The sequence below is a fragment of the Benincasa hispida genome, chromosome 7, assembly GCF_009727055.1.
Source record: "Benincasa hispida cultivar B227 chromosome 7, ASM972705v1, whole genome shotgun sequence".
NCBI classification, from domain to species: Eukaryota; Viridiplantae; Streptophyta; class Magnoliopsida; order Cucurbitales; family Cucurbitaceae; genus Benincasa; species Benincasa hispida.
Window position 1 is genome coordinate 218,484 of NC_052355.1, and position 13,070 is coordinate 231,553.

A 13,070-nucleotide genomic window follows, 5' to 3' on the forward strand; every position below is an offset into this window, starting at 1 on the left:
CTCATGCGTTTGTTTTTTTCCCTTCTTCATGTTTCTTCTTAGTGCATGGTTCTTCACATGCAAGAATGAAGTTGATCAAATTTCTTTATGCATCCACGACTGCAGCTTTTGTTTCCTTAGCTGATTTTTGCTTCTTTTCATAAAAATCCTGCATTCAAAGATGTTAGATTTTATAATTTTCAGGATAAGGAGTTTTGTAAATGCTTGAAACGCAAAGTTTATCTATTTACATGATTTTCATTTCAGGTTAATACATTTTCCTCTAAATAATTTTCCTAATTATTCTAAATAAAGAACTATAATAACTTGAATTTCTACAAGTTATCATTGTTAAGAGGAAAATGAAGTTTAATAGTCTGCACATTTGTTTGAAAGTTTATGTAGTCTAATAGTTAAGTTTCCACATTTATTTAACTGATAGATTTACAACCATTCGTCAAAGGTCTTTTCATCATACCATTTTTATTGAAGGAACTCTTATCAAATCGTACCTCGAAGCAGAAGCAAGATCGTTCCAAACTCATTGTGACAGAATTGCCGCATTCACAATCACACAAACTAGTTATGCATTTAACAATAAATTACGGCATGCTTTGAACTTTAACCAACAAAGGAACGAGATACGTACCAGTTGAAGAACATTTCTTTACCTCAAATCTCGCTCTCGTCAAAAGAAGCAAATCTCGTTGTCGCTGAGATTGTCCAAGCAATCGTCCACCAAATCGCTGTCGTCTACCCACGAACGAACTCCTCAAGAACAAGGCAACTGGGAAGACACCACCATGATGACATGTAGAAATGCATGTCATCTTAGGCCTTTTACTTAGAATTATGAAGGTTGTTAGGCAGAATATGCATCAATCATGTTAGGAATTCACGAAAAAGTGAGCTTGCGTCGATCAGCATGATTAAATCTCAGCTAACTCGTTATTTTGCGTTATTATGCGTTCAATGTTCTATTTTTGTAGCTAACGCAGGAAATGAACACAAACGCGGAAATCGGACCACCGCATAGACGACCGCATGCGGAGAAACTCTCCATCGCAAAGGTAAACGCATCGATCAACACATAGATGTTGCGGTAATCTGCCATATGCGTCCATCGCATTGGAGTTGTGCTCGTCAAGCGATTGCGGTCATCATGTAGAGTTGCGGTATTAAACGAATGCAGTCATTGAATGGTTACAGCTATGCGACAACACATTCTAATGGGATCAACGCAAGGTTGGTGGAATGAACGCATCAACGCATCTACCTCGAGAAAAATCAAAAGATGATGTTGACATTTCACCTACTACGCCGTTAGTGGCAGAGGTTCAGAAAGGACTAACGCGCCGAACGTCAGACTCAGAGCAGTCCAATTAATGTTGTCGGTGACCCAAGCTCTATAAATAGAAGCCGATGAGCTGAAATTCAAGTCATCCAAGGTTTTCACCTGAGGTTTGCCTAGGGCGGATCTTTGTGATCCAGACAAAATGTGTGAGAAGACGCTGAGAGTTCTTCACCTCCTTCATCCATTTCGAGTGACGACCAGAGCTAAATGTCGAGAGAGTTAGCTCCTCCGCCCATCCATGGCATCACCGGCAGCCTTGACGCACCTCCGCTGGAAGCAATTCTTTGCTTCCAGCCGGTCATTTCATTTTCCTTTCTCTTCTTATATTGTATTGTATGACATTTTCTGATTAAGAAATTAATACAATTTGTTTTCAATACATTTCTGTGTTTCCTTCGACTCCATCTCCATCTTCTCTGCTTAGCATCGTTACTTTCATTGCAAAACTTAGTGAGACTGCTAAAGTATCGCATACTTAGTCGTGTGGATTAGAGATATGAAGCATGTAGCAAACCACCGAGAGGTGTACATTGCGTAAGTGTGTGAGAAAATATTATTTGCTTAGTGTGAAGCTGCGACAACACCTGTTTATATGCTAACGCAATGCTTGTCTATGAGTAAAGTCAGAAACAACTAACTACCTGAGAGGGTAAGTGGTTGGTCGCATTAAGAATGTATGCATTGTTAACTAGAGATAGGAATAATCTTGTGTTAACTAAGTTCATGTGGTTACCTTGTCTTATGTATGCGCCCATCACACCTTTAGAGCTGCTCGAGAGAGAGTCTAAAGAAAGAACCTAATGACTCGAGAGAGTTAGGTTAGAATCGATGCTCGAGAGGGCTAGATTAGGTTTGCATAAGCAAGAATGAAGACTTAGGAATAAGCTCTGTTTGTTATTACACAGCGTATGGGAGAGGACAACGGCTGCATCCAGGAAGTAGGATATGGTGGCGGTATGCAGTCATCTCGACATTTATACACTGCATACGTCCTAGATCTAGGCTTTTAGTGTGTGTAGCATGATCGCATAGCTTAAGTTGACTAAGATTGCTCTTGCGGTCACTCTTAAGAGTTGCAATGAAATCATCTCTGTATTTTATCTATTTTCCCATATATTTCTTTCATGTCAAGTGTTGTTGTATCTCTACCTCTCATGCATATTCTCATTGTGTTTTTTGTTAGATAGGAGTAGGAGTAGGATTAACTTAGCAACCTCTCTAACAATCTTTTATTTAACCGCCGCATGCACATCACCACATACATATAGCTACAAGTCCCTGTGTTCGACCTCGGATTACCCGAGAAACTTGCGTTCATGTTATACTTGGCGTGAACACAAGAAAACTTGTGATAAGACGCATGGTCATCGCATACATCTGTTGGCACATTTTCATTCCAACCATGACCATCGACACATGACTAACAACGCATTTCTTAAGAACATGCATCGCATACCACATCCACGGGATTTTGGTTGTCAAGTAAAATTGACTTCTAATTTCCCGTCCTCACACCACTCGGAACCCTCAGTATTCTCGGAGTGAAAATCCAAGAGGTGTGGACTCTGTTGGATTTTGTAAAGGGAAGGAGAAAAGAATGATCATTTACCACGACCAAGCAAGTAGAAGATATTGGGAGTCTATCGTATAGACAGTGATGGAATGTACCATCATGCAACAAAAGTGACCAGGATCCATAAGCACTCTAATTTATTAATTTTGGTAGAAATGAAAGCATGTTTCAGCAGAAATAAATGAGTTTCGTGATATACCTTTGTAGAACTTCCTCAAAGCTTGAATTCAGCTGCAAATCTCCTCCGAATCTTGTTGTAGACCACCCCAAGATCTTCTCTACTATCCTTTTGGTACTCTAGATTGAGTAGTGGGACTCAAAATAAGCCTGAATTAAGGGAATTTGGAGACAAACTCACAGCAGCAACCGAGCGGAAGAACTCCTTTCTTCTCACGAATTTTTCAGAAAAATTTGACTGGTTGCATTGCTTCAAAATTACTCTAATCTCTTCAATATATTGCAGACGATCATGCAAAGAGATTAACTGCATGAGATGTAGCTCATGCTTGGAGTAAACGAAGATTTAAGAAGTGGGTTGTTAATAAGCTACTTGAAGAAAACAATGGAGAATGCTAATTTTCCAGTATGTGTATTTCTTTCTTTTTCAATTTTTGATAAATTAATTTCACAAATCAATTTATTTGAAAATATTATTAATTTTATAAAATTAATTTCATAAACTAATTTTCTTAATAAAATTAATAAATAATTAAACAATTTAAATAATTCTAATTAATTTAATATTAAATATTAAATTAATTTTACACAATTCCATCTTCGAATATTTAAATCATATTTAAATATTATTTCTCCAATTTCATTTAATTCTAATTTGAACGTTTCAAATTAACTTATCACGCTACTCTAGAGCTAGTCCATTTACGAGTTAGTAGGGGGACCTTGCGGACCTACAGATCATGGGCTCCAATAATCCGAGATTAATCGGCTAAACTCATTAGACCGAACTAACACCCATTTGTTAACTAATGGATGATTCCACTAAAGCCCATAGCTGAACTCCTCTCACTATAGATATATTATGTCCACTCGATATAACCATAATTAGTAAGTTAACCCTTCACAGGTTGTTCGTAATAACGGCTGGGTCGAATCTCTGTTTAACCCCCGAAATTACCTCTTGTTCCTTAAGTCCCACTGATCCCCTAATGAACAATTGATTTGTGATCCAATCATTAAATCAAATCCCTCTCGAGCCAATGAGAGTGTGAGACCTCTTTTTCAAGATCCAGAATCAGCACTTAAAGGAAACAACCTCTGTACTAACCCTAATCGAGTAGAAGTGAATTCCATCTTGCACCCTATGTCCCCAACTATTCATCTGGTCTTATCCCTAAAATGGGAGGCTTATTGAGTAGAGACGTTGGTCTACTCTCACTGTTTGCAGATAAAAGGATAATCCCAAACAAACAGGAATTCATAGTTAGCTCAGGATTAAGGTCAAGTTACCTAGATCATCGCTTTGAAATAGTCAGTCTTAAATAGTAAACAACGTTATAAAGTAAGAGTGACTGATTTTGTGGTCCGATCTTGCACAAGACGCCCCCACCCCTCATTCACGACATGAACGAATTAGGATCACTTCGTTTGTAAACACTTTACAATTCTTTGTAACAACTATAGAGTAGGCTGCATCCAATAGTGTTCCAGAATAAGGCACCCAACCTATATTCATATACTATAGATCATTTTGACTATTTACTCCGAACCTGATCCACTTGTATGTCTCCACATAAAGTACAAGTACTCATGTAATAGTCAAGGGACTTTAGGTTTATTGGATTCTAAAAACAAACAATATATTCAATAACAACTATTAATTGAATTTTAGAATAAGTTCTATTGTTTACAAACCACTAGTTTTAGGACATAAAACCCAACAGACAGATGCTTGATCGTTTAGGTAAAGGTACACGATCATGTAGTAAAAGAAGCTTGATCGTATAGACGATCGTTTAGTAAAACACTCGGGCGCGCGATCGCATAGAAAAAAGCTAGACGATCGTTTAGTAAATTTTATGCAATCGTTTAGGAAAGGCGCGTGTGTACACGATCGTTTAGTAAATGTTGAGCTATCGTGTATGCTCTTGGTTTGCTATGCAATAACCAATGTACTAATCGGTGAGTGAATATTTGATTCTTTGTAAAATGAAAACAATTTTCATTTTATCCTTCAGTTACGAAAACTAAATGGAACCTTCCACTAACTCATTCGGTTACGGAGAAAAAACCGCAAACAACTATCCCATAATTGTTTAAATTAAAAATAAATATAATCATATTATATTTATAACCTATGGTTTAATGACATATCATGCAATATATGAACCATAGTCCTTTTCTCCTCCACTAGATGTAAATCATATTTATATAATTTTCCTCCAATTAATGTATCTCATATATAAAGTCAACCATATCATATATAGTTGACCAGTTCAATCATATCATATATAATCGAACTCCCTCTTGTCAATTTGAACACTTCAAACTGACCCAAAAATTGATTCTCAACTTGAATCCATTGAGCCACCAATGGGACCTTATGGACATATGGCTTGAAGCTCCAACGGTACATGAATAGCTGACTAAACTCTTTAGCTACGAGATCCACCAACCATTAACTGTCAGACATTCCACTAAAGACCGATAGCTGCACTCTTCTTACCACAGATATATTTCTGTGTCCATCGGATATAACCAATCAACAGTATGATAACCCTTCACAGATGCTCGTAAGTATAGTTGGGCCAATTTACTATTTTGCCCCTATAGTTATATCTATCTCTTTAAGTACCACTGATCTCTCTAATGAACAATACAACATAGTTCTACTATGTGTGGACACCTCTCGGGCCATGAGAAGGTGTATGATACCACATCGTTCAAGCCCCAGAATCAGCCCTTAAGGGAGCAATCTATCTACTTATCCCTACTTTGGGGAAGGAGTAAATTCTATCTTGTGTAGCTGAGTTTTCAGCTCCCAAATTAGACGAATCCCCAAAGTGGTAGGTTTGAGTCGTCGATCTGGCCACTTGCATCCGTGCAAATCAAAGGACCGCCCTTAAAGGCAGGAGTTCCCAACTCACTCAGGATTGAGGTCATGTTACCTTTGGTCTTTCTAGTGAAGTGAAGTCTCTATCATGAACGATGTTATATAACGAGACTAGAATACTTCGTGGTCCGATCTTATACAATAGGATGCCCCCGCTCGCATGTCTCCACATGAATGATCAGGATCAGGCCATCTGTAGCAAGTCACAACACTTGTAACTATTCTACAAAGCAGGCCGCAACTGTAGCGTTACCAGGATAAGGTTTCCCTCTTATATCCATATACTACAGACCATTTTGGTTATCACTTAAGGCATGATCCACCTGTATGTCTCCACATACATGCTTAAGTTACAAACGACAACCAGAGATCTTAGTTTATTGGTTTGTGGTAAAGCAAATAAAACATCCAATGTTCCATAGACAAAAGTGAAGAAAATATCATATATTAGTACATCACAAGTATTTGTTCAATATTGTGTTTACAAACTACAGGACCCAACGAGAGTTTAGGACATTATCCCCAACAATTTTTACTTCAATTTATCTTAAGTATCTTTAAAGCCGTAGCATCAATATTCAACCAACAATTATTTGTAAACTACTCTTACACAACATTGAAAGAAATTTGATGAACAATTTTCCTTAACTCATACCGCATCTCTAAGGAATCAACCTTTGAATACTCTAGGTATTACTTGTTGTTACTTGATTTATACTTGCGTTGATGTAATAGGTAATAGGATTTGAGCGATTTAAGCTTGATAAGCCATTAATTAACCTTATAGCACAAGGCTTATTTTCAAAATAAAAATAGTTGTCACATAAGAATTCTATCTCCAGGCTTTTACTAGAACAAAGTCGGCCTTTGATGTCGGTCCAAAAAAAGATACGGATGTACAATGACAGATGAAGTAAAAAAAAAAGTAGATCTTTAATGTTGGCTTTTGACTGGCATTATAGGTAAAAAAAAAATGGACCTTTAATGTTGATTTTGATTGATACTATAAATACATTTAACGACCCTTGAAAAATTAATGTGCTTATAAAGTTAAAGAAGGAAAAAGAAAAACAATTGGGGGGGGGGAGGAAAATATAAGAAGAAAAAACCTAGCCTTCATCTTCTTCTTCCTCCCTCCCTTGCAATCGGATATATGTTCTAAGGCCTTGTAGTTAATATGCTAGCAAGGCAACTTAATGACCTACAGATTAGAAGCTCCAATTATACAAGATTAATTTATTAAATTAATCAACATTAATTAACTGCAGATTACTCCACTAAAGATCCATAACTACACTCTTCACACGGTAGATATATATTTATGTGTCCATGGATATAACCAATCAATAGTAAGTCGACTCTTCACAAATTGCTCTTAACTAAAGTTGGGTCAAATTATCGTTTTACCCTTGTAATTATATCTAACTTCTTAAGTACCACTGGTCCCTTTAATGAATAAATAATTTATAGTCCAACTATAAACTAATCCCTCTCGAGCCAGCGAGCAAGTGAGACCTCATTGTCTAAGACCTAAAATTAACTATTAAGGGAGCAATTCATCTACTTACTCTAAAGACAGGAATGATTGAATTTCATCTTGTGTAACTGTGTTCCTAACTCCCTACTCGAACAAATTCCCAAAATGGTAGGCTTATTAAGTTGGTGAATTTGGCCACTCTCACCTATGAAAATCAAAGGATCGCCCTCATAGACAGAGTTCACAACTCACTCAAGATTAAGGTCGAGTCACTTATGGTCATCCTATGAAATGATAATCTCTTCAATCAATTGGTGTTATAAAGAGAAACTAATCATTTCGCGGTCCGATTTTATACAAAATCTTTGTATAGGATACCCTCACTCACATGTCTCAACATGAACGATTAGGATCAAATCGTTCGTAACACTTTACAATTATTGTAACAATTACAAAGTGAGTTCTATCCATAGTGTCACCAGGGTAAGACACCCAATCTTATCCATATACTATAGACCATTTAGGTCATTACTTAAATATGATCCACTTGTATGTCAACCACATACATGTTTAAGTTACATAAATAACCTCGGATCTTTCTTTAATGAATTATTGCATAAAATAATCAACCGTTATTTTAAATAACATATTAACTTTGAGGTTTTAGGTCATACATCCTAATACGAGCTGGGTTTGCCAATGTTGGTCACGGATCTGGTCTACAAACGGACGAGCTAGGTAGTGTTGAATCTCCATAGGTTGACGGAACAAGGTGGTGTTGAAATGAGGAAATATGTGGAGCGTGCTAGACTGGCTGAGACATGGCAGCGACACTGGATAAACAAGGTACTGGAACGTCTAGGCCGATCAGACAGAGGCAACGATAGTTGAATAAAAAACCTAAGATCTTGATACCATGTTGTTTTGTGTATTTTATTGAATAATCAATATAATTAACATAGAATGACTTTACAAAGGTGAATGGAAGAATAAATAGCACCAAAATACAAGAAAGGAAAATAGTAGAAAAGGAAAATACAAGAAAGAAAATACTGATAAGGAAAGTACATAAAATTCATAACTGGAATAGATCATAAATTCTACTAAAATCTCTTTTTAATGGCATTACTACCACTATTGAAGTTGGCTTACACCCCCTTTCTCCTAAACTGGATTATCAAATTTCATGGAAGCTTTTGACATGTCAAGAGAAGTATTTGAATGAATTATAAGATTTTCTTGATGCTCTTCGTTTAAAACACCAGAGTAGTTTCATTCAAAGTTCCTATTTCTCAAACACAAAAGAAATATTGCAGCTCATGAGCTTGTGATTCATGCTTGTCACTTCAAACATTTGGAGATTTGGATTAAAGATCACAAATCATGGATGACCTCAATTGCCTGTAGGGATATTCGAACATTTTAGTTTACTTTTGTTTGCTTGTGTTTTCATTTCAATGCTAAAAAAAACAAAAAGTAAAATAAAATTTGAACCTAACAAAAATAAAATTAAATTGGGCGAAATAATCAACGGTGGGCATTTAGACAACGCATCGTTTTGAAAGAAGAAAAAGAGAGAAAAGAAATTAAAAAGAAACGCAGACAATTCTTACCAGGTATTTTCAAACATGCGGTGACGGGTGATCTTAACGCCGACTTAAAAGCAAAAATTAAAAAGAGGAAATAAAGGGAACTGTAAAAAGACAAAAAAGACCCTATGCGGTGCATTGCTATATAATGAAGCAAAATACAAAGAATGGCTTCTCCATCCTTCCACATCACTCTGCGAACCCTAGCCCTCAGATCTGAACGCCACCTCATTCCCACGGCCATGGCGAGCTTTGACGAAGCCCCTCCCGGCAATTCCAAAGCTGGAGAGAAGATCTTCAAGACCAAATGCGCTCAGTGCCACACTGTTGACAAGGGGGCTGGTCACAAGCAAGGTCTCTCTCTCTTTCTCTATTTTTGTTAGCATTTCTTATTCATTTCTCTGAATTTCTTGCGATTCGATATCATAGCCTAGAGATCTTTCCGTTTCTGTAAGTAATCTGAACGTATTCAATCGTCTTCGGGGATTGTGATGCTGATTTAATCTAGGGCTTAACCGATCTCATCGTTCTCTCTCTCTCTTTTCCCCAACGGACTCTAGGTAGCTAATAGTTGGTATCGGCCTAATGATAACTTTCCGCGGATTCCTTGTTCTCGTGTGAGAAGGAACCCCCTCCCCCCCTCTCCTAAAGGCATACGTTATTGTTCTTTCCTTTTTTTTTTTGGAAATTTTATTTGATCAAAGGATTTCTTAAAAATAGTTACGAATATATGCTATTATAGATGTAATTACAAATGTATCATATTTTTTTAACATAAAAAATTAAAACTTGTTAATCATGCATTAACTTGGTAATGAAGAGGCCATATGTTTTTGTTTGATGTGATAGGCATTTGTCAACGTGAATTGTGAATGAGGTTAACAGATAAATGTACATTAATCTGTGGTTTTTGGGTGTATATTTGCTATTTTTAGCTGCTATTTTTGTACTATTTTACCTAGGATGGGCAGGATTAGCAGTTCTCATATTTAATTTGATACTAAGACGAGCGTCTTAACTTGGAATCTTGCAGGTCCCAATTTGAATGGGCTATTTGGACGTCAATCTGGTACAACTCCTGGATACTCTTACTCTGCTGCCAACAAGAATATGGCTGTGATATGGGAAGAAAAGACGTTGTATGATTACTTGCTTAACCCCAAGAAGGTATATACTCTCTGTTCCTTAACAGTTGAGAACTTATGGTATTTGATCTGAAGTTATTTTACTCGCTTGCGTTCTTCTCCAGGTGTTTTAATTGTGAATTAAGTGATATTAATTGTGAATGCACACCTAGTAGGCATTGTCATGTTATATAATTACAATAAGTAGCCTTGTTATTCATAATACTTCTCCAACTGAACAAAAACTGGTGAAATATTTTGGGCACCTCGACCGACACATTCACCTTTTACCATATTTCCCGCTAGACCCAGATTTTTTTTTTCTTTTAACATTTCAAGTCGCCTTACATCAAAAAAATAAAAAAATAAAACCCGGTTAAGTGGGGCTCTTTATCTACTTTAATAGCCAGAAGTTTGGAAGAATGGTCTACCACTTGTATTACAATCCCCCCTTCCCTTGGAGTTAATCTAGATGTTAATAGTTTATTTTTTAGCTCATTAAGTTCCACAATTCTTCTCAATTGCTTCATAAGTCTCCTTTAGTGGAAATCTCTTACCTTAATATCCTACTACTTCTTTAGTCTTCTATGCTTTTGAAAACGCACTGCTATCAAAATAATCTAATGGTGAATGTGGCATTTGGGCATTAGTTGTGGGTCCTCCCTTGATCTCTTGAATTATATTTGCGGCTGTGAGGAGGGTTTAGCCTGAGCCTGTACTTGGGGCTTCCTTTAAAGGGAAATCCTCGTAAACCCTCAAGTTTCAATCGCTTTGGTCTGTGGGAAATTGGGTTTTTTTCGTCCACTCTCCTTTCATGGACATAACTAGGAAGGAAGTTTGGTAAATTCCTCTCTTCTTTTTAGCTTGGCATGAATGATATTCACAGCTTTCAAAGAAAGTGAAATTTTCTCGGAACTCCTGAGTGGATGTATTAACACTCACATCATCATTAGAAAAGATGTCATTAGAGCTGTGTTTCAGAACTCGAAGATTCCACCTCTGGAAAGCGCCTACACCTAATGGCTTAAGCCGCTGTTCCCATTTTCTCGCTGACCCATCATGCAAAAGGTGCGCCTTTAGAGTGAGTGCGCTTTACTAAGAGAATCTCAAGTAAAGGCTTGCCGCTCCTTCGATTGATTGTTCGCATCGGATCTCAGGTTCTCTATTGCACTCCCTAAATAGGGTTCTTTTCACCTTTCCCTCACGGTACTGTACGCTATCAGTCATTGAGGAATACTTAGGCTTAGAGGGTGGTCCCCCTTTCTCGCGTAAAAGCGATCAGAATTCGAACACGCTGTTGGTGTCCATGTGTATAAAGAACACAGTCCCCAGATAATCTCTTGTTGGAAATTTGTGGCCCCTTTTGACACTACAAACTCTTTTTCTTTATTCCTTGAAGGTCGTCCTTTTAAAAGTGTGAAGGTTTTATGGTTTTAATGTGATGGTTTCTTTCTTGCCTTTATGGCTCAAAAGGCAAGTAACAAACTGTTGTTTATAACTACATTGTTTGTACCCTATCTTCCTACTGTTATTCCTTCATCATCTGTCCATAGAAACTTCCCAAATGTCACATTCTGTAAGGTACAATTATTTTACTGATGCAAGCATAGCTCAAATGATATGTAATTTGTGTTAGTGATCTAGGGGTCTGATATTTGAATCTCCATCCTCTATTAATACTAAAAAAAACTTTCATTGACACATCCTCATATTTGGGATCTCTACTAGCTCTTAATCCTTATGATTACTATGGTTTTGATGAATTCAAAGTTATTTTTAATTTTTGAGCATGATGAGAAAAATGTTCTCGAAGCGGACTTGTTATATGAATTTGTTGGATATATTTTACCAACGATTAGTTTTTCTTCCAAAGATATTTATTTGTACAAGAAAGTATTCTAACAAAAATCTGGATGTGTTTGATGATACAGTACATTCCTGGAACGAAGATGGTTTTTCCAGGGCTGAAGAAACCGCAGGAACGTGCCGATCTTATTGCTTATCTGAAGGAATCGACTGCTTAAATGAGATACATGTGGTGCATCCGCCAATCTAGAATTTTTTGAGACTCTTTTCCCCTCGTTAAATAAGAACACTGAGGAAAATTAGATGAAAATTTGGGGAGGTAACATACGAAGTTATTGTGTCGGAAAGACTTGTCTTGTGAAAACCACAAGAATTCCTCTTTTCATTAATTTCTTAATTTGCAGAGTTAATCCATTTGTAGCTTACATATCATTGTTGTGTGAACATAACTGCTACAATTTTTTGGCCAAGCCGGTTATGGCAATTTATTTTTCATAATAAATACCTCAATCGTTAAAGCTTACCTATTTATCTATGTTTATTGACCATATAAATTTCATTACTGAAGATCCAAGATAAATTTATGTGGTGTTTTGTCCGTATTTTTCAAATATGGTCGTAGCATCTTGTTAGTATGCGTTTTATTTTTTATTGTCTCCAAATTTTTGAAGATAGATCAACGTGGAACAACTTTTATGATAGCACCACTGTTTTTTAGTGTCCCCAGGTTTTAGATGACATTGAAATAGATACAAATGCTTCTTGTTGACATTTCCTCTCCTATTATTTATGTACTCTTAGCTTTTGAAATTTCAATGGGGGTGGAAAGACATTTTAAAAAACTATTGGGTATTTCGTCCCCTAGGTGGAGTTAATAAGTATGATGTTAATATGTTGGAGTTAGTAAATTTATATTTGGGGTGTAGAGTTGCAAGATAAAGTTCAACAAAGGTAAATTAAGAGGAAAAGATCGAATTACTCGATAATGTGTTTCTTGTAAATTTAAAAGATAGAAGAAAAAGATGAGAAAATGAAGTTACTATGTCGATAGAATAGCTAACTTTTATTTTTGAAATACTGGATTTTTTTTTTCGAATT

At 36.5% G+C, this 13,070-nt stretch overlaps 1 protein-coding gene across 1 annotated transcript; it reads left to right on the forward strand.

The window, feature by feature from the left end:
• The first annotated feature begins 9,202 nt into the window (after window positions 1-9,202).
• LOC120082045 (cytochrome c) lies at window positions 9,203-12,495 on the forward strand. The gene is made up of 3 exons (XM_039037260.1): window positions 9,203-9,396; window positions 10,076-10,209; window positions 12,098-12,495. The coding sequence occupies exons 1-3, from the start codon at window positions 9,210-9,212 to the stop codon at window positions 12,188-12,190; spliced, it is 414 nt and encodes a 137-aa protein (XP_038893188.1). The 5' UTR covers window positions 9,203-9,209; the 3' UTR covers window positions 12,191-12,495.
• The last annotated feature ends 575 nt before the right edge of the window (window positions 12,496-13,070 follow it).